The 21,802-nt window shown below is 42.7% G+C and overlaps 2 protein-coding genes and 1 long non-coding RNA gene across 6 annotated transcripts in view; 2 read left to right on the top strand and 1 right to left on the bottom strand.

Moving 5' to 3' along the window:
- The window catches only part of Dhc1 (Dynein heavy chain 1), a 31,738-nt gene that overhangs the window by 8,609 nt on the left and 1,327 nt on the right, over positions 1 to 21,802 (top strand). For 2 of the 4 annotated variants that reach the window (XM_070206755.1, XM_070206754.1), the window contains 23 exons: positions 18 to 1,184; positions 1,244 to 1,262; positions 1,410 to 1,489; positions 1,586 to 1,743; positions 1,805 to 2,255; positions 2,311 to 2,483; positions 4,725 to 4,880; positions 4,969 to 5,179; positions 7,886 to 8,272; positions 8,335 to 8,920; positions 8,977 to 9,210; positions 9,279 to 9,350; positions 9,909 to 12,595; positions 12,656 to 12,904; positions 12,961 to 14,698; positions 14,756 to 14,908; positions 14,972 to 15,264; positions 16,097 to 16,589; positions 17,508 to 17,697; positions 17,773 to 17,929; positions 19,792 to 19,887; positions 20,013 to 20,069; positions 20,761 to 20,893. In XM_070206755.1, coding sequence (XP_070062856.1) covers positions 18 to 1,184; positions 1,244 to 1,262; positions 1,410 to 1,489; positions 1,586 to 1,743; positions 1,805 to 2,255; positions 2,311 to 2,483; positions 4,725 to 4,880; positions 4,969 to 5,179; positions 7,886 to 8,272; positions 8,335 to 8,920; positions 8,977 to 9,210; positions 9,279 to 9,350; positions 9,909 to 12,595; positions 12,656 to 12,904; positions 12,961 to 14,698; positions 14,756 to 14,908; positions 14,972 to 15,264; positions 16,097 to 16,589; positions 17,508 to 17,697; positions 17,773 to 17,929; positions 19,792 to 19,887; positions 20,013 to 20,069; positions 20,761 to 20,893 — 9,940 coding nt within the window. The remainder of the gene's footprint in view (positions 1 to 17; positions 1,185 to 1,243; positions 1,263 to 1,409; positions 1,490 to 1,585; positions 1,744 to 1,804; positions 2,256 to 2,310; positions 2,484 to 4,724; positions 4,881 to 4,968; positions 5,180 to 7,885; positions 8,273 to 8,334; positions 8,921 to 8,976; positions 9,211 to 9,278; positions 9,351 to 9,908; positions 12,596 to 12,655; positions 12,905 to 12,960; positions 14,699 to 14,755; positions 14,909 to 14,971; positions 15,265 to 16,096; positions 16,590 to 17,507; positions 17,698 to 17,772; positions 17,930 to 19,791; positions 19,888 to 20,012; positions 20,070 to 20,760; positions 20,894 to 21,802) is intronic. The other 2 variants (XM_032433584.2, XM_032433582.2) reach the window with 1 other exon arrangement.
- LOC138910882 (uncharacterized) lies at positions 3,977 to 4,833 on the bottom strand. Its single transcript, XR_011416040.1, has 3 exons — positions 4,693 to 4,833; positions 4,322 to 4,602; positions 3,977 to 4,176 (listed from the first exon to the last, which is right to left on the bottom strand). It is a non-coding gene; the product is annotated as an uncharacterized lncRNA (long non-coding RNA).
- I-t (inhibitor-t) lies at positions 18,902 to 19,746 on the top strand. The gene is made up of 2 exons (XM_015170772.3): positions 18,902 to 19,037; positions 19,089 to 19,746. The coding sequence occupies exon 2, from the start codon at positions 19,107 to 19,109 to the stop codon at positions 19,632 to 19,634; it is 528 nt and encodes a 175-aa protein (XP_015026258.1). The 5' UTR covers positions 18,902 to 19,037; positions 19,089 to 19,106; the 3' UTR covers positions 19,635 to 19,746.

Genomic DNA, 21,802 nt, shown 5'->3' with positions numbered 1-21,802 from the left:
TTTGTCCCAACTACCAGGAGGCCTTCAATGTTCTCACCCGTTATGAGGTGCAGGTGGAGCGGGAACAATTCGATTTGGTGGACAATTTGCGGGCAACGTTTCAGAATTTGCTAGCTGGAGCACTGCAGGCGCAGGTGAAGCTGTTGGATATGCAGCCGGCGTTCCAGGGCGATTTGCGCAACAATCTAGACAACTTTAAGCAGGATAAGATTGCCTATGTGACGGAATATCGGACAGCGGGACCCATGCAGGCGGGTCTGACGCCGCGTGAAGCTTCCGACCGTTTGATTTTGTTCCAGAATCGTTTTGAGGGCATGTGGCGCCGCCTACAGACGTACCAAAGCGGCGAGGAACTCTTCGGTCTGCCACAAACGGATTACCCAGAGCTGGGCCAAATACGCAAGGAGCTTAATTTGCTGCAAAAGCTCTACAAGCTCTATAATGATGTTATTGATAGGGTTAGCAGCTACTATGATATACCCTGGAACGAGGTGGACATTGAGGAGATTAACAATGAGCTGATGGAGTTCCAGAATCGATGTCGCAAGCTGCCCAAGGGGTTGAAGGAATGGCCCGCCTTTCATGCTCTGAAGAAGACCATCGATGATTTCAATGACATGTGCCCGTTATTGGAGTTGATGGCGAATAAAGCCATGAAGCCACGCCATTGGCAGCGGATCATGGACGTTACTCGCTACATCTTCGAGTTCGACTCGGAGGGTTTCTCGCTCAAGAACATACTGGAGGCGCCGCTACTCAAGCACAAAGAGGACATCGAAGACATTTGCATTAGTGCCATGAAGGAGAAGGATATAGAGGCCAAGCTGAAGCAGGTGACCAACGAATGGTCCGTACACGAGCTGCAATTCATGAGCTTCAACAATCGCGGCGAACTGCTGCTGCGTGGCGATACAACTGCGGAGACCATTGGCCAGCTAGAGGATAGTCTCATGGTGCTTGGCTCACTGCTATCGAATCGCTATAATGCGCCCTTCCGCAAACAAATCCAGCAATGGGTCTACGATCTGTCCAACTCCAACGAGATACTGGAACGCTGGCTGCTTGTGCAAAACATGTGGGTCTATCTGGAGGCTGTCTTTGTGGGCGGCGACATAGCCAAGCAGCTGCCCAAAGAGGCCAAGCGCTTCTCGAAAATCGACAAGTCCTGGCAAAAAATCATGCAGGTACAAAATAGTTTTTACTTGATTTTCATGTGTCGCATTTTTCAAATTCTTTCGTACAGCGCGCTCACGAGACTCCAGGTTAGTCAAACGAAATAACTTTCGAATATTTTTCATAGAAATTTAATGTTTTTATTAAAGTATTACAAAGCTCTAAATCTAACTATTTCATTTTCCCTTAAACATAATTGTAACTATAATTATAAATCCTTTGAATAAATAAAACAGGCGTTGTGGCCTGTTGCGTGGGCGATGACCTACTCAAGCAACTGCTGCCTCATCTTCAGGAGCAGCTGGAAATTTGCCAGGTACTTATTTAATAAAACTAATAAGAAAAAATAACGTCTATGTATTTAATCTTTATCTACATTAAATTTATTATTTATATTTGTTTCGTACCATAGAAATCTTTGAGTGGTTATTTGGAACGCAAACGCATTATGTTTCCGCGTTTCTTTTTCGTATCGGATCCAGCGCTGCTCGAGATACTTGGGCAGGGTTCCGATTCGCATACCATACAGAATCATTTGCTGAACATCTTCGACAATACCAAATGCGTCAAGTGAGTACAAATAAAATGAAAGCCAGCACACATACACCAATTAAATACTATACTCTTTCAGATTCCATGATGTTGAGTACAATAAAATGATGGCGATTATTAGCAGTGAAGGTGAGATGATACAGCTGGATCGGGCCATACGTGCTGAGGGTTCGGTCGAGACATGGCTAACTCAATTGCTGGTCACAGCACAGCAGTCACTGCATTCAATAATACGCACCGCATATGCGACAATAAACGATCCGAATTTTACGCTGTTGACTTTCCTCGAGAAGGTGCCGGCTCAAATCGGTTTATTGGGTATACAAATGATTTGGACACGCGATGCAGAAATGGCTCTGATGCAGGCCAGGCATGAGAGGAAGGTCATGTCTGAGACGAATAATAAATTCCTCGAGATGCTCAACACCCTTATCGATCAGACGACACGCAATCTATCCAAGCGCGAGCGAACCAATTTTGAAACATTAATCACTATTCATGTGCATCAGCGTGATATCTTTGATATACTGGTAGGACATTAATGACTAAGGCATACACTTCTCTAATATATTCTCCATCCTTTAGTGCCGCATGAACATCAAATCGTCGAATGACTTTGAGTGGCTGAAGCAATGCCGCTTCTATTTCAAGGAGGATCTGGACAAGACCTGGATATCTGTCACAGATGTTACCTTTACCTATCAGAATGAGTATCTGGGTTGCACAGACCGTTTGGTCATAACGCCATTAACGGATCGGTATGTGATTTATCAACACAATATATATATATTTTTTTTTACAATTTAATTCAATTTTTCGTCAACGTTATACGCTTCAGTTCTTGTCATGTGTGTGTGTTGTTTTAAATTGAATTAAAAAGTTTCCGTTTAAATTGCATAAAACTGGCAGCTTGGTAAAGTTAATTTTAACTTTGAAGCTTTAACCATATTGTAAGTAACTAAAAGAGAAAAGCTAATGGTAAATCACAATCTGTGCGCAGAATTGTGGCATCATTCAGGTTTTGCATAGAAACAATGTCAAGTGAAACCACATGCGAGGTCTGAGATAGTTTAGCTTGTGAACATATTTCATACCTATGTAATGCAAATTAATGAGTTTTTGTGTAGAATACTTACTGGAAGTTGGCCTAAGATTTCATCTAAATGAATTAATTAATTATGTTATCTCAAACAGAAATTCTCTGTTTACATTCCCGCAAATGCTCCATAAAGTTCTATAGGTTAGACAGGATTTGCACTAGTCCTCTACTATGAATATTAGTTTGGCCGGCTGGCGTTTTTTATATAAATAATTACTAACATCTAAAAAGTTATAAAAGCTAAAAAATGAGCATATATTTAGTTATATCAAAAACCTTATGGTTCTATGAACCTGAAGGTTGCCTTGTCATCTTTTCAAGTGCTTAACATGTTGGGAATTACAAGCATTAAGCAACCAAAAGAGTAAAGACATTAAAGCTTCAATTATAATCTATATTTTGCTCCCCTAGACAGTACATGCCACAAATAATGCGTAACTAACAGATTACTCACATACACCTTGGCTTACCCATAGCTTCACTTGGAATCCCAATTAAAATTCAGTCTCGTAGCTACTGTCATATCATTCAACTTGATTGCCTGCACGCAGCGTACCAAGGGAAGAACTTAAGATAAATTAATTTATTGTATTTACATTTCTTGTGGCACGTGCTAAAACTTTTGCAAAGCAATCGACAAATTTTTGGGTTGGGCATTTACCGCACTTCCTTGCGCTGGCCAAACAAAACTTAAACATGGGCAACAATTGCTGGTCGGCACTTAAACAAGTTCAAAGTCGATACCAAATGGCAACAGACAGTGGCAACAAACAGTGGCAGCCACTGTGGCAGCATTGGTATCCTTTTTATGGTCCTACTCAACGACTGGCAGCCCACGCAGGACGATGACGACGGCGACGACGACGACGACGACTACTACTACTAGGACGACGTCGTTGACATGCTCGCAAAGATAAATTTCACTTAGCGGAATATAAATAAAGTTTTTGGACACCCAAAACGTTGTTGAGGGCCCCGCGGAAAGCCAGCCAAGTGACGGCATATTTCATCAAACATCCCGAGGCGTTTTTCTCCATACACTTACAACGGGTATTATGATTAGGTCGCAAAGCGTGGGTGTTATTCGCGGTGAAAGTTAGGCAGACATATGTACATTATTATTATTTATAAACAATATATTTTGTTTGTTCAGCCAGCAAAATAAAAAATACAACTCGTCTATTGAGAACTGCATCCCATTTGCTCATCATCATATCTCAGCTTTCAGGCTGCCTTGGATACATTTGGTATATATCTTTCTGATGAATCGAAGAACTATATCGTAATGCTACCATAGTATTATTTGGTTGAAGATGGAGTTCTTGTAGGTTTCTTTAGGAGTCATAATCCAACTTCTCAATTAACGATAATAAATAAAGAAATTTTATTAGATATAGCCGACTTCAGTCAGAATTAAAATTAATATAGGAAACTTTAAGCTATATAATGAATTATTTCAAGTCCCCTTATCAAAATATAATTTTTATTCGTGTATACCTGCAAGGATATTTAAACTTTGCCTTGCCGCCGACAGCTCTTCTGCCTAACTTTCGTTTTTTTCGCACTGCCTCCTGCACCACCATTGTTTGTCTCAACGTAGTCCTTGGGCTCGATGCTTTGCTGTACGTCATTGTAAATTTCGCGCCTATTTTGATATCCTGGCAGCAAGGATGCCAAAGGGAATAGCTTAGCTTTTGGCTGCCAGCACCTGCTTTAGCTAAATGGGCTGTGTGTTATGCGGCGTATACGAAATTCATGCTCATGTTAAGTTCAGTTGCCTCCAAGGAAATAAATATTATAGAAATAATATATATAGCGTATTAATTTCTAGACTTTTGCATTTTAAATGCAATTTTCTGTGGCCTTACCATGTACCGTCCCCTTCGTCTTCATCTTCCAGTTGCTACATTACTTTGGCCCAGGCGCTGACACTCAGTATGGGCGGCGCACCATGTGGACCGGCGGGCACGGGAAAAACGGAAACAGTGAAGGATATGGGCAAGACGTTGGCCAAGTATGTTGTCGTTTTTAATTGTTCCGATCAAATGGATTACAGGTAAAACGCCCACAAGCAAGGTACTTAAAATGCAGCCCACATCGGTGGGTAACAACTCATTCAATTTCGCACAACTCTCTTTGTCCAGGGGTCTGGGACGCATCTACAAGGGTCTGGCGCAGTCCGGCAGCTGGGGCTGTTTCGACGAATTCAATCGCATTGAGCTGCCCGTTCTCTCTGTGGCCGCCCAACAGGTGGCCGTTGTCCTTACCGCCAAGAAGGAGAAAAAGAAGACATTCCTATTCACGGATGGCGACACCATCGAAATGAATCCCGAGTTTGGCATCTTCATAACCATGGTTTGTATTTTCTATTACTTTCTTCTACACTATCTATCAGCCCATGGTGCCTAGCTAATAGGTCTTCTAATTCAACTAGTTCACTTTATCACGTACTCAACTCAGCTCAATTGCATTTTCTTCAAATTTACTTTACGCTTATTTCATTAAATTGCATCGCAAATTGCACCTGATGCGTACCTTGTGTTGTGTCTGAGAAAAAGTGTGTGTGCGGGCTTTGACAACTCAAGTAACGCTTTTTGCTTTTTTACCTCCCAGTTCAATGAACGGTCCATTTATATAAGGCATAAATTGATATATAAATATTTTGATTATACCCAGTACACATAAAAAGTATATAAAGGGTATTCTTCAGCATGCCTAATTTTTATATGGATATATAACAGGCAGCTGTCTGTATTATGTACTTAAATTTATTTTTAAATAAGACACGTTATCCCTTTGTCTGTGTGCGTTTCATGTCGTCCGTATCCATTAAGGCTGACACACCAGAATGTGTACTTTGTACATAGATTTTAATGTACTAAATATAGCCTGACGTGGACTTTTAAACTTATCAAAAAAAAAGATAAGGCTCAAGACTTCTAATTTTATTTTTACAATAAACCAAACGCCAACTGTTGCTTAGCTCAAACTAGTGCCAATAAAATCATATATTAGGCGATATTAAGGGATTGAAGTCAGTTTCGAATCGTGAACTATTTGTATTGCTTGCTATAATAAATACCAGGCGATTTTATAAACGCTATGTGAATATATTTTGCAAAAGCGTTTTTTCAGTCAATCCAAATTTAAAAACCAGACAAAAATGCAACGCACCACAAACAGACGCTCAAAAAAAAAAAAAAAACAAATTAAATGCCAAAAAGATGTGTCAAGCGCAAGGCTTTCAAGCCAAATTGATATTTATTAAAAATACATATAGGTTCCCGTAAAAAAAAATGTTGTAAAGAAGCGTCAGCAAGCTCTGGTCTGGAAAAAAAAAGCATAAAAAAGCAAACACATTAATGTCGCTGGGGGGTGAGAGAAAGTGACAGCAGCTTTTGCAATGCCGCGTTATTAGTCATGTGAAATTTTGCTCAACTTAAGCGATAATAAAATTGACAGCAACACATACACACAGACCAGCTAGACATGTATTTACTTTGGGCCACATTTGCATTGGGCTACCCTCTCGCTCTCTACGAGAGCGTATACAGAATGTGATTATTCCTGGCTTTTAGACGAGTAAATGGTTTATTCACAGACAGCCAAAAACTGGCGAGTGCCGTATTTTAATTACCAACGTTGGCAACTATCAATGGGTAATGTGATTAGCTGCTGCCGACTAGTGATAAAGCCGGAACTCTTATATAATGTGCACACACACATACAGTGGCTGGCAACGGGGCAGTTTTTGGCTGGCTTTGGGTATTCGGATCGTATGCGCAATTTTAATTTGCTTAACTGAATTATTGGTCGCATTTATGTAACATTTTTAGCCCCTTTAGTGTGCATTTTGATTCTGATGAAACATTATGTGACAGCTAACACACATAAACACACCCACACCCACACACACACACACTCTGTCGCTGTCGCAGTCCCTGTATGTGCGTCCCAGTTTATTGGCTAAATCCTTTGTTGTGGCTGCTTTGCTTATTTCTGTAGGCAACAACCAGGCAGGCAGCCCAACAATAACGCTTGTCACATGCGCTTGCCACGCCCACCTCGCTCCTCCAACGCATGGACACTGTTTACATTTAGATTAGCGTAGCTCAAAATCGATTGGGGCTATTTTGTTTAGTTTTGTTTTTTTTTTTTTTATAGCTAGTATTTCAAATGCTGCTCATATCAAATGTCCCCGTAACATGACAAATGAGTTTTCACTTTTGGCTAACATGGGACAGCTTTTCCGTCTAACAAGTTGATTGCATGTCTAGATTATGTTCCCCAAATTTATCTATAAGCACTTGCTACTAATTTGATGGAATATGCTGGCAATCGAATATCATTTCAACTCAAGTCCAGTCTTTACGAGGCTTAAAACTGTTTAGACAAGAGCATATAGTTTGTTTTTAAAGATTGTTTATAAATGGGCGCAAACTTTTCTTTAAAGCATGGTTAAAATTAATCCATTTATATATTTGTCCATCTAACTATCTTTACTCTAATACTCTTATACAAGTTATTAAATAACATTTTTGTTAAAAACCCCACCAGGATTCCTTTCAGCCAGCCTTAGTCTAAATAAAATGTACACCATTAACATGTTCATACTCTAACTATATTTCATTCCCTAACAGTCTCTAAGCTCGCGAACTGACAGAAAGCCAGACTGAGTGACTGACTGACTGACTGACAGACTGGCTGACTGACTGAACTTGTGAATGAGTGAGAAGCGCATAAAGTGCGAGTATGATAAATCAATTTGTATTTGATAAACTTATTGATGGTTGCGACTTATGCGAATCGCTCGCAGATGCATCAAAATGTACCACCAGGTGGTTGAGTAATGGCTGCCAGGTGGAGAAGGCGAAAGGGTGGGATGTGGAGGGGATTTTAGAGGTGTGTGTGGTTTTATCGTACTATGTATGTGTGTGTTAGGATTTAACGTAAGCCATGCACAATATTTGCAAGCATTTGCTATTTATTTGCTCTACACACAGCCAGTGCAATAGAAACTTGTGTAAAGCGATTTTAAATGTTTACCCACGTGGCATTCAGAATCCTGGATATGCTGGTCGCAAGGAGCTGCCGGAGAACTTGAAAATTCAATTTCGCACGGTGGCCATGATGGTGCCGGATAGACAGATAATCATAAGAGTTAAATTGGCTAGTTGTGGCTTTTTGGAGAACATCACGTTGGCACGCAAATTCTATACCCTTTACAAGCTGTGCGAGGAGCAGCTAACCAAACAGGTTCACTATGATTTCGGTCTAAGAAACATATTATCGGTGCTGCGCACATTGGGCGCAGCAAAGCGCCGGAACTCTAAGGATAGCGAGAGTACGATTGTGATGCGGGTCCTGCGCGACATGAATCTATCCAAGCTGATAGACGACGATGAGCCATTATTCATTTCGCTGGTGTCGGATTTGTTTCCCAATCAGGTGACCTAAAAATCGATGTCTATAAAAAATGAATGGGTATTCCTAATCAATTTCTCTAACAGACTCTCGAAAAGACCAACTACCCTGAATTGGAAGCAGCTATACTACACCAAACGGAAGAGGCTAGTCTGGTCTACCATCCTCCATGGGTTCTTAAGCTAATACAGCTCTATGAGACGCAGAATGTGCGACATGGCATCATGACTTTGGGTCCCAGTGGCGCAGGCAAAAGCACCTGCATCCACACCCTAATGAAAGCCATGACACAAATGGGTGATAGCCATCGGGAGATGCGCATGAATCCCAAGGCCATAACGGCGGCTCAGATGTTTGGACGCCTCGATGTGGCCACCAATGACTGGACCGATGGCATCTTCTCGGCATTGTGGCGGAAGACGCTTAAGCTAAAAGCTGGCGAACATGTGTGGCTGGTTCTGGATGGACCTGTGGACAGCATTTGGATAGAGAACTTGAACTCTGTGCTGGATGATAATAAGACCCTAACCCTGGCCAATGGCGATCGGCTGACCATGGCGCCTACGGTTAAGATCATCTTTGAGCCACATAATATTGATAATGCATCGCCGGCAACGGTTTCACGCAACGGCATGGTCTACATGAGCTCCTCTGGCTTGGATTCTCGACCGAGTAAGTTTTTCTACCAGAAAATTGCTTGTTTTTATTCACAATTTTGAATCCGGCAGTTGTTCAGGCGTGGCTCAAGAATCGCGCGCCTGGTGAGAAATCTACGTTCTCCCATCTCTTTGAGCAGACCTTTGTCGAGGTCTATAATTGGGGTGCACAGAATGTGAAGCTACAAATGCCTGTGCTACAGTGCAACATAGTGCAGCAGATGCTGTTTATATTGGAGGGTCTAATACCCTCCAAAAAGGATGATGAGCAGGCTGTGAGCTTATCCAGCAAGGAGAGTCAAGATGGTAAGTTGTTATTGAAAGCGAGTTAGCAGCTATAGCATCTATACCCATCCGAAACATTCAATCATCAGCGGCCAAGCGTTTTGAGCATCAAAAACAAATCGAAGAAGCGCGACGGCAATCGATTGGCAGTCAGATTGTCGGTAAAGTATACAATCCGTAATACCTAATAGATAAATGTAAAACGTAAAACTTTACTCGTAGAGCTAACTTTCCAAAAAATCTTTTAAATTAACTCTGCTAAAAACTGCTTCTGTATGCTTGTATTGAGCTGGTGCTGTAACCCTTTAATAATTCCCTAAATAATCCTACTAATTGCACCCTCTTAACTATTCCATGTGTGTTCAGGGAAGGAAACTGGCGTTTGTTTTTAAAACGTATCCTCCACTAAATTAAATGTTTTTATTTTCTAACGGACTTGCTTTTCAATTAGGCGACTAACTGTATTTCATGGGTATTTCATGTTATTTGATCTTTATTTTAATAAGTTCTGGATACGTTTTGATACAAACTCGCTTCTCCTTCCCACCTTGTGTGCGTCCAATTGTTGTAGGTCCTATGTAAGCCTGTGTCTCTGTCTTTCACTAACCTCTCCAATATTTGTGTTTCATCGTTTGTGTCGTCTATGTGTATGCTATATGTGTGTTCGTAGCTTAACGAATAACTACAGTCATTATAAATGATGAGCTTTACTTTAACAGACGATGTGCCCGACGAAAGCGCCGTACTGGAGAAGGAGGATATGTGTACGCCGGAGCATTTGCAGCGCTTGTATGTATTCGCGTTGGCCTGGGGTCTAGGGGGTTATCTCTCAACTAGCGATCGCGTTAAAATGCATCTGTTTGTTAAGGCATCGTTTCCGCTGTTGGACTATCCGAAGGGTAGTGCCCATGAGAATACAATATTTGACTTTTTCGTTTCTCCAACGGGCGTGTGGCAGTCGTGGAAGACGCTAGTCACACCCTACATGTATCCGGAGCTTTCCACACCGGACTATTTAAGCATTCTGGTGCCCATTGTGGACAATGTGCGTATCGACTATCTGATCGGCACCATTGCCAATCAGGAGCGCGCCGTGATGGTCATCGGCGAACAGGGCACCGGCAAGACTGTCATTATGAAGAACTTCATGAGGAAAATGAACATTGAGACCTACATGGGCAGGTCGTTTAATTTCTCATCAGCAACCAGTCCCTATCAGTTTCAGCGCACAATCGAAAGCTATGTGGAGAAGCGTGTTGGTGTCACATTTGGACCACCCGGTGGTCGTAAATTGATCGTCTTCATCGATGACATCAATTTGCCCGAGATCAATGAATGGGGCGATCAGATAACCAACGAGATTGTGCGACAGTCCATGGACATGAAGGGCTTCTATAGCCTGGAGAAACCAGGCGATTTCACCACCATTGTGGATGTACAATATGTGGCGGCCATGGGCCTGCCCGGCGGTGGACGCAATGATATACCATCTCGCCTGAAGCGACAGTTTTGCGTCTTTAATTGCAATATACCCGACAACGACTCCATTGATAAGATCTTCCGCGTTATCGGTGAGGGTCATTACAATGCCAAGCGCGGGTTTGTGCCCGAAGTTCGGAATCTGGTCAAGAAATTGATCCTGGTGACACGCCATCTGTGGCAGCGCACGCGCGAAAAACTATTGCCTACGCCGGCCAAATTCCACTACGTATTCAGTCTGCGCGACTTGTCGCGCATCTGGCAGGGCATGGTTGGCACCTTATCCACAGTGATTACCGCGGAGAGCGTACTCATGTCATTGTGGAAGCATGAGTGTACGCGTGTATTTGCCGATCGTTTTACCACATTCCAGGACAAGGAATGGTTCGGCTCAGAGTTGGCGGCGCTAGTGCGCGAGGAGCTGGGTGAGTCCCATTCCCAAATGATAATACCGAATCCGGTGTTTGTGGACTTCATGCGGGATGCCCCCGAGCCGACTGGCGAGGAGGGTGAGGACACTGATATGGAATTACCCAAGGTCTATGAACCGGTGAACTCTCATAACTCGTATGAAGCGCTTCGCGAGCGTCTCGTTATGTTTCTCGCCCAATTCAATGAGATGGTGCGAGGCTCCGGAATGGATTTGGTGTTCTTCCCAGATGCAATGCTGCATTTGGTGAAGATCTCCCGCATCATTCGGCATCCGAGAGGCAACGTCATGCTGGTCGGGGTCGGAGGTTCTGGAAAACAGTCGCTGACGAAATTGGCATCCTTTATTGCCGGCTACAAGACATTCCAAATTGCGTTGACGCGTTCGTACAATGTGGCCAACTTTTTAGAGGACCTAAAGCTGCTCTATCGCACCTGCGGCGTTCAGGGCAAGGGCACAACCTTTCTCTTCACCGATATGGATATCAAAGAGGAAGGTTTCCTCGAGTATCTAAATAATATACTCTCGAGCGGTGTCATATCAAATCTCTTCTCGCGCGATGAGCAGGCCGAAATCGTGCAGGAGTTGACGCCGGTCATGAAACGCGAGAATCAACGCAAAACAGCGACCCCGGAAAGTGTGATGGAATTCTTTTTGGCGCGCACCTGCACCAATTTGCATGTGGCATTTTGTTTCTCGCCAGTGGGTGAGACATTTAGGTCGCGGGTGCAGCGTTTTCCCGCCTTGGTCTCCGGCTGCACCATCGATTGGCTGCATCCGTGGCCCAAGGACGCATTGGTCTCGGTTGCCAGACACTTTCTCAGCCACTTCGAGATTGAGTGTACACCGGCCGTTAAGGAAGAGCTGGTTAATGCGCTCGGCTCCATTCAGGACATTGTTGCGGAAACATCGCACGAATATTTCCAGCGTTTCCGTCGCGCCACTCACGTGACACCCAAGTCTTATCTGAACTTCATTGCCGGTTACAAGAACATTTACCAGCTCAAGCAGCAAGAGCTGCGCGATGGTGTGGAGAAGATGGATACGGGTTTGGAGAAACTGAAAGAGGCCTCCGCCTCTGTTGAGATCCTTAAAAAAGATCTAGTCGTCATGGAGGAAGAGCTAGTCGAAGCCTCCAAGAACGCTGAATCTGTGCTAGTTGAGGTTACCGAGCGTGCAATGCAAGCGGAGATAGTCAAGAATCAGGTGCTCATTGTCAAGGACAAGGCCGAGGCTCTCGTTGCATGTATTGCTAATGAGAAGGCCTTGGCCGAGGAAAAGTTGGAGGCGGCAAAGCCTGCCTTGGAGGAGGCCGAGAATGCGCTTAACACTATCAAACCCGCTCACATAGCCACGGTGCGCAAGCTAGGTAGACCGCCGCATCTCATCATGCGCATCATGGACTGCGTGCTCATCCTATTCAAACGTAAGCTGCATCCGTGCATACCCGACTCCGGTACACCGTGCCCCAAACCCTCCTGGCAGGAGTCGCTTAAGGTCAGTCACGTTCTCTTCCAAACTAATTCTTACTCCAGGCTATTCTCTGATAATCCCTAGATGATGGCTAGCGCCACGTTCCTGCTGCAGCTGCAGAACTACCCCAAGGATACCATCAATGATGAGATGATTGATTTGCTGCAGCCCTACTTCCGCATGGAGGATTACAACATGGACATGGCGCGTCGTGTATGCGGTGACGTTGCCGGTCTCCTTTCCTGGACAAAGGCCATGGGCTTCTTTCATAGCGTCAACAAAGAGGTGCTTCCGCTGAAGGCAAATCTCACGTTGCAGGAGGCGCGCCTCAAGGTAGGTTTAATAAGCAGAATGTGAAAAGCCCAAAACTCGCACGTATATTCCTCCAGCTTGCTATGGACGATCTGGCTGGTGCCGAAGAGCAGCTGCGCGAGCGCGAGGATGCACTCCAGGCTGTCAAGGATCAGTACGACAAGGCCGTAGGTGAAAAGCAACGCCTTATGGATGCAGCAAATGTATGTCTGCGCAAGATGACGGCCGCCACGGCCCTTATCAATGGCTTGTCCGATGAGAAGCATCGCTGGACCAACCAGAGTAAGGAGTTCAAAATACAGCTTGGCAAGCTGGTGGGCGATGTGCTTCTAGCCACAGGATTTCTATCCTATTGCGGCCCCTACAACCAAGAATTTCGAGCTAATCTAATTAGGACCTGGATGGGCATACTGAAGCAGAAGTGCATACCCTTCACCACAGGTCTAAACATTATCAATATGCTGGTGGACTCCTCAACTGTGTCCGAATGGACGCTCCAGGGACTACCCAATGATGATTTATCCGTGCAGAATGCGCTCATTGCGACCAAGTCGAGTAGCTATCCGCTGCTGGTGGATCCGCAGACACAGGGCAAGATCTGGATCAAGTGCAAGGAGGATCGCAATGAGCTGCAGATAACCTCGCTGAATCACAAATACTTTCGCACGCATCTTGAGGACTCGTTGTCTCTGGGCAGACCCTTGCTTATTGAGGATGTGGGCATAGATCTGGATCCGGTTATAGACAATGTGCTGGAGAAGAACTTCATTAAGTCGGGCAGCATTGAAAAGGTGCTGGTGGGCGATAAGGAGTGCGATGTAATGCCTGGCTTTATGCTTTACATAACCACCAAGCTGCCCAATCCTGCCTTCAGTCCGGAGGTCAGCGCCAAGACCTCAATTATTGATTTCACAGTGACAATGCGTGGTTTGGAGGATCAGCTGCTAGGACGTGTCATACTCATGGAGAAGTCCGATCTGGAAGCGGAACGAGTAGCGCTCTTCGAGACGGTCATGCAGAATCAGCGCAACATGAAGGAACTCGAGGCGAATCTATTGCTGCGCCTCAGCTCTTCCCAGGGCTCTCTGGTGGATGATGAGGCGCTGATCGAGGTGCTGCGCGTGACTAAAACCACCGCCGAGGAGGTCAATCAGAAGCTTAAAATCTCTGAGGTAACCGAACGAAAGATTATGAAGGCGCGCGAGGAGTTCCGTGCGGTGGCAAAGCGGGGTTCCATTCTCTATTTTCTGATTGTCGAGATGAGCAATGTGAATGCCATGTATCAGAACTCTCTGAAACAGTTTCTAGTCATATTCAACAACTCAATTACCAAGTCAACCAAGTCGAGCGTCACCGAGGAGCGCATCAATATTATCCTACGCTATCTCACCTATGAGGTCTACAAGTTCACCAATCGCAGTCTCTACGAGCGCCACAAGCAGCTCTTCACCCTGATGCTGGCTATTAAGATTGATTACCATAATGGCAATATTAGCCATGAGGAGTTCTTGACTTTTATCAAGGGTGGCGCTTCGTTGGATTTGAATGCTGTGGCGCCCAAGCCATTCCGCTGGATTTTGGATATCACCTGGTTGAACTTGGTGGAGATTAGCAAGCTGGAAACCTTCTCCACGGTGTTGCAAATCATAGAGCTAAACGAGCGAGACTGGCGCAGCTGGTATGAGTGCGAGAAACCGGAGAATGAAGAGATACCTTGTGGCTATAATGCTTTATTAGACAGCTTTCGCAAGCTGTTGCTCATTCGTTCCTGGTGTCCTGATCGCACAATATCCCAGGCCAAGAAGTATATAGAAGGTATGTTTTTGATTTAAGCATTCACTTCGACCACTTCTAATGTTCTACTTAACACAGAATCCTTGGGCTCCGAGTATAGTGAGATGCAAATCTTAGATTTGGAGGCTACCTGGGCTGAGTCGGAGCCACGCACACCTTTTGTCTGCCTACTGTCCATTGGCTCTGATCCGACTACACAAATTGGTGCACTGGCTAAGCAGAAGGGCATCAGTATGTGCAATTAGAGTGCAGCTTTAAGCCATTTCATATTTACCATATATCTTCTTTCGGCAGCCCTTAAATGCGTTTCCATGGGCCAGGGCCAGGAGTATCATGCGCGCAAAATGATCATGGAGTCTATGGCCAATGGCGGCTGGGTGTTGCTTCAAAATGTGCATCTATCGTTGCCCTTCTGCTCGGAGGTTATTGATATGCTGGTCGAGACGGAGCATATTGATGATACCTTTCGCATGTGGGTCACCACCGAGCCACACTCGGAGTTTCCCATTGGCCTGCTCCAGATGGCGCTCAAATTTACTAACGAGCCGCCGCAGGGCATACGCGCCAGTCTGAAGCGCAGCTACCAGGTAAGTCCTTTGCTAGACTGCTCAAAACATTGCTTTAAAGCAACATATGAATAATATTCAAACCAATTTATAAATGTTTAGATTAGCCTTATGTTGCGCACAATTAAATAACCAGCTTCTGGCAACAATATTACACATTTGTCCAGACAAATTGCAATCTTTATTAACCTCTAGTATTTTTATAAACCCACTTGATTCAAGTTTTATACTAGATATCTACGATTTAAGATATAGAGCTTCCATAACTATGTTCCAACATATCAGACATGTCCCAAACATTTAAAAGAAGTATCCAGTTGTACTTTTTTTGTAAGACTCACTCCCAGCCCAATCAGAATCAACATATTTAGTTATGGTTTGTTTAAAATTTAAATTTCTTACAAAAGTTTATTTTAAATAAGCAGCACCCTTTAGATACCTTAATACTCTCAATATACTGATTGAGGGACCAGTTCATAACGTTATGTACATTAAACGGCGATAATTCGAAGTGGCAAGGGAATTACGTCTCTTACAATTTACACAGGAATTCGATTAATGGAGATTTTCATTTAATGAGGCTTAAAAATGAAAAATTCGATTAAACGAGGTTTTTATATATCACATCATGTTTTCATATTTAACTTTTGCACATATTAAACAAATTTATTTTAAAGTAAACTTAAAAAAGTCTGTAATTTCATGTGCTTAAATTTCATCTCTGTCGAAGTCATCGTCATCCAATATTCTCTATACATACACCAAAAAAAAAGTAGAGTTTAGCAGAATTAGTTTTAAGTGTAGCCAATCTTATCTCGACGCTCTCACATTTTTTGTCATTACCCTTTTGCAGGCCTTTACGCAGGACTTTTTGGACTACACCTCCGCGACGCAATGGCCTTGCTTGCTGTATACAGTTGCCTTTTTGCACACCATCGTCCAGGAACGACGCAAATTCGGTCCACTCGGCTGGAATATACCCTATGAATTCAATCAAGCGGACTTTGCCGCTAGCGTGCAGTTTATACAGAATCATCTGGATGAAATGGATCCCAAGAAGGGCGTCTCTTGGCAAACGCTTGTCTATATGATTGGCGAAGTGCAATACGGCGGCCGTGTCACAGATGATTTTGACAAGCGCCTTTTGACCACATTCACCTCGGTTTGGTTCTGCGAACAGCTGTTGTCCAATTCCTTTGAGTTCTACAAGGGCTACAAGGTGCCCAGCACAAAGAGTCTGCAGGGTTTCATCGATTACATCAATAGTCTGCCCGCCTACGACACGCCTGAAGTGTTTGGCTTGCATTCTAATGCTGACATCACGTACCAGATTAACTCGGCCAAAGGTGAGCCTGATTTCAATTTTCATTTTTTTTTTTGGCTTTTATTTAGGGAATTGAAATTAACGTTCTGTTTGTGTGGTCAGGTCAATGACATCGTCTGTTGAAGGTTTTCTGGTCTAAAGCTTACACAATTTGCTTTTTTCCCACTGGGAGGCCGTCTAAGAAGGTTTTCAATACTTCAACTTCTTGCAGTTGGATTTATTAATTTTGTTTGTTGTGTCAATTAGCTAATATCTAAAAGCCTTTAACAGCTACAATTTTTTAGTATAGCTTTTGATATTCAGACATTTTCCACCCTCGTTGCCCCCAAAATATATATGTATGTACAGATATGCAGGCTTGGGTTTTCAAGCATATCTCGAAGATTATAAGGTAAGAGATAGAGGGTAAGTACAGTTTATTAGTATTACAATACTGCATACAGGATATCTCGTAGTCGACAGCAGACAGCTTTTAGTTGTTGCTATTTATATCTGGTGGCCTATTAATTAGTCGTGCTACACTTCGTTTCTGTGACGTCAGCGCATAGAAAACCAGACAATAAATTAGAAATGCACTCGATTTTATACACAATTTGCATTTGAGTGCGTGGGAAGGTGTGTGTTCGCGTGTGTGGTGTGTGCTGTGTTGTGTGAAAACGATAAATAAATTCCATACATTTTAGTTGCGGAATTTGTGGCTTATTCCCAAAAGCTAAAACCAATTAGCGACCCACGCGAGCCAATTAACGCATTTGCATAAGTGACCTACGGGCGACTCATTGTATTTGTTCTCTGTTCAGAATGTGGTATACGGATCTTGTCTATACAGCTTTAAATTATTGTTGACCACAGTTTTGGAGTCGTCCACTCAATAATTTGAACAGAGTATTGCGCAATCGCTTACAGCCCACTTTTGTTTTTTTTTTTTTTGTTGTTGCAGGCATACTCGATACCATACTTAGTGTGCAGCCCAAGGAGGGTGGCGGCGGGGGTGGCGAGACCCGGGAAAGCATCGTCTATCAACTGGCTGAGGATATGCTGCGCAAGCTGCCGGCCCAGTATAATGAGTACGAGGTGCGTGAGAATCTGACACGCATGGGCATCCTGCTGCCCATGAACATCTTTCTCAGGTAAGCCAAGAACGGGACATCCAGTCCAGTCCAGTCCAGACCCGTTTTGATTAACCTACTTGTATACGTTTTTAGGCAGGAAATCGATCGCATGCAACGCGTCATCAAACGCGTCCACACATGCTTATGCGATCTGAAGCTGGCCATAGATGGAACCATTGTGATGAGTCCGGCGCTCAAGGAGTCACTGGATGCCATGTATGATGCCCGTATACCGGAGACCTGGATGAAGGTGTGTGTGCGCGTGTATTAAATTAGAGCACATTTTACGCACTAGCATTTGCTTTAACTTTAAGTGTGGGCACATTTTATGGTCTCTCAGGTGCCGGCCAACTGTATCCAGTTTATGCACAGTTCGTGGTGTCCCACAGAGAAACGTGGCCGAAAGTAATCTTAACGTGCGATTTGCTCAGCGTGGGCCATTGCCTGGTTCTTTTTATTTTTATTGTCTCACGAGATTTTTATCGGCGCACAAACAAATTTGGACCCGAAACTGGGCACAGAGCTGCTCAAATAAATGTATATATAACATATTATATATATCTTATATACGATACTATACATAGCATATAAACAGCTCCTGCTGTCCCAGTGCTGGGACTGTTTAGTCGGCTGCCAAATTGTTGGCGCGTTTTCAATTGCCGCTTATAAAATTTTGATTGATTTTGAGCGGTGGGTCTTGGGCCTTTAATATTTATGCGTGTAAACGTTTAACGCCTCGCCGCACCTTCTTTAATTGACACGCGGTTTAGGAGGAGGGCAGACGATTGTGGGATTTTTTTCCATATTTGGGTTGTCTCTTTTACTTGGGTCAGGACAATAATTGCCAACTCAGTTGGGGGTTGCGATCAAAGCAAATAAATGTAGCAAATTACTTATGATAATAATGTGAGATAATTAACGACATTTTGGTGGTCGATTTTGGGATGAAACGATGTGTAAATTATTGGATAAATTGGATGAGTTTTAAAAGCAAATTATTAAATATAATGGGAAAATTAAATGCAAGTTTGAAATAATGGTACATTTAAGAGCTACGCTTAGAATATTAGTAAAGAGTTTGGAAAAAATCGTTAAAAAAATATTAAGTTTTAAAATCTATTAATAGATAGATTCATTTTTTAAAATTTTGATTTGATGTCGCTTTAGAAAACAAATAAAGATGAAAAGCAAGCGTTGGGGGATTTGAAAATGGGAGATCGTAAAAATAATGAGACTTAAATTCAGTTCTATTCCCTTACTGAAGCAGTTCACACGCCAAAACAAAAAATACACTATCAAAATACGAGCAGTTGTATCAAAGAAAGCAAATCGTAAATTTTATATATTTATTTTTTACGGTATGTCTCTTAAGCATTTAGATCACCTTAATACGAAGATATTTATAATAGGTGTAGCTAAAGAATTCAATGGTGAACATGTTGAAGGGGACTGGACATGAATCGCGCGAAAAACCTTCCACGGCGAGGCACCTGGATTTCGCGAGGGAGAATGTGGAGGCCACCTCACATATTCCGCTGAGAAATCGTGATTATGGATTCATGAAGACCAGCAAAGCAGGCACTCCGTTTCCAAAGAAAACGGTTCCCTTCAATCCACAAATGCTGACGGACCGACTGCAAAGTGCCCACCGGAGTTCAGTTACTTCGATGATATCTGAATCGAAGACAACGATTTCCAGTGAATCTTCACTCGCGCTACTAACACAAGCCCCTTTGCACAATACGGAAATGACGTTTGAAATGAAACGAAAGTTATTCGATCAGGGCGAATTCACCATAACGCGCGGCAAGAAAACCAGCGATATGTTTCATCCCACAATTGAATATAAACTGCCCAAGTATTCCAAGCGAGACTCTCACCAGCATGCCTTGCAAGAAATGGAGGAGTACTGTCGTGCTATGAACATCAAGATTAGCAAGGGCTTTGACAATTAGATACAAATGTAACACTTTTTACACTTTATTACACATATTGCTCATACACGTATATTTTTGTTCAAACACATATTCTGAGTTAATAAACAACTGGCAAAAAGTTTTCCTTGTATCGGCGAGTTCTGGTAATTGCTGTCATGTCACTTGTACCTTTCAGATATCCTGGGAGTCCACAACGCTTGGCTTTTGGTATACTGAGCTGCTGGAGCGCAATGGACAATTTCGTAACTGGATATCCACGGATCGTCCAAAGGTAAGCCCCGTCTAATAGCTACCCCCATTTGACCAGTTTGGGATAAACTTTGCAAGCAGACTCGCTAATTGTTGAATTCTTTTTGTTGTCTTTTCATCTTTCTTTTTTAATGTTTGTCAAAAAAGGTATTCTGGATGACGGGGTTCTTTAATCCACAAGGTTTTCTGACCGCCATGCGGCAAGTGAGTAGAAAAAAATAAAATTGCATTTGTTGCCATTTGCTATGACAACGTATTTCAAAAAAAGTTCTTGAATAACAAAAGAGCCAACAGAAGAAGTCATACACAAGTCCTAAGAAGCTAAACGGATTTAATAGTTATACTTAAGCTGGATAAACTATTGCTAGTTGTTGGGGCAGTCCTGTCAATAATTACTCATACGTGGCGTGTTTTTGCTCGAGCGATATGATAAACATTTAACTTTAAAATCCGGTGTACGATAAAGCGCTGTACTTAAAGATACCCAATGAATTGTACATACATTTTATAGTTATTATTGTTAGGTTATCCTTGATACAGACAAATTATTACAAATAATAAGTTACAGACCTTGCATTGATTTTTGAATATTGCTTGGCTCGCATCAAGTTAATAATCAACGAAATATGTCATATATCTGTAAATCCTGTGGTAAATTATTCTAGGTAAATAACAAAGATTTATATTCCTGTCACATTTAAAAGAAACTATGTTCCTCTAACCATTTATTGATATTCAATATGCTTCAAGTTATTCACACATTTGTGCAATTATTTTTTCTCTTTTTTATTATATGCCACAACTCGGGCGCTGGCTTGGGGCCATTGATGGTGCTTACTGAACTGGTGCTGCTTTGGCATTGCGTATACGTCGCGTGTGCCGCTGGAATTGTCAGGAGGTAACACGAGCGCACAAAGGCTGGGCACTCGACTCGGTTGTGCTGCAGAATCAAATAACGCGATACAACAAGGAGGACATTACCGAGTATCCCACAGAGGGTGTATACGTGCATGGACTATTTCTGGAAGGTAAGTATCAACACCTGCCTTTACCACCGCGCGTTATCATCTTCTCATTCAAATGCTAAGCCGGTGCGAATTGTTAGTTTCTTTTGCTACACTTCACATTCAGGATCTCATTTGTATTTGTATATATTGCACCTAATGTATCCGCATTTGCCATATATAAGTATATATTTATATATTTGCTTTACAATGTCATCTGCTTCCTTAGTCCTTGTCCTAGGCTCATGCCCTTTTGTTGACCCCACAAATTGGTGCCGGCTTGTTTGTGCGGTTTCTATCCTTCTTATTATTATTTTTTTTTGCTTGACTAAATTCTGTGTGTGATAATACGAATGTTAAAGGCATAATTTGTGTTGCTTGCGTTCTGCTTATCCTGCAAATCTTTGTTGTGGTCAGCTGTTGATTAGCTGGGGTCGTGGGAGACCCAAAATTTGTACATTTTTCCAACGAACAGGTAAACGAGCGCCTCTTTTGTGCATATTTGTCACATATTTTACATGTATATTGTTTCTAGAATGGGTATAGCGGTTTTTTTTTTTGCCAAACTCGTACGAGCTTTTTGCGGCTAGTTTTTAATTCTTTGTAAAAGAACATTTATGCTTCACAAGCTAGCTTAACTTAATTAATAAGTTAAAATGTACGTTGTTTGATGTTACGTGCCACTTTTAAATTACCAAACAATAGAGTATTAGGAGTATTCTCTGAAATATAATATCAATCTCCCATCCTTACAGAGAAACAGAGAATGTAACTCTTGTAAATCAAAGCTTAATTGGCTTAAATAGAACTTAATACATATGATTGACATTTCCTCAACTTCTATATGTAGTGCAGGGTAGCTTCCGTCGGTCACAACCAAATAATAAAATGACGTGCATTGTTAATGGAGTTTCTCAGGTGTTTTGACAACTT

Source organism: Drosophila virilis, chromosome 2 (assembly GCF_030788295.1).
Source record: "Drosophila virilis strain 15010-1051.87 chromosome 2, Dvir_AGI_RSII-ME, whole genome shotgun sequence".
NCBI classification, from domain to species: Eukaryota; Metazoa; Arthropoda; class Insecta; order Diptera; family Drosophilidae; genus Drosophila; species Drosophila virilis.
Note: the sequence above shows the minus strand (reverse complement) of the source record. Positions and strands in the feature narration are given on the sequence as shown.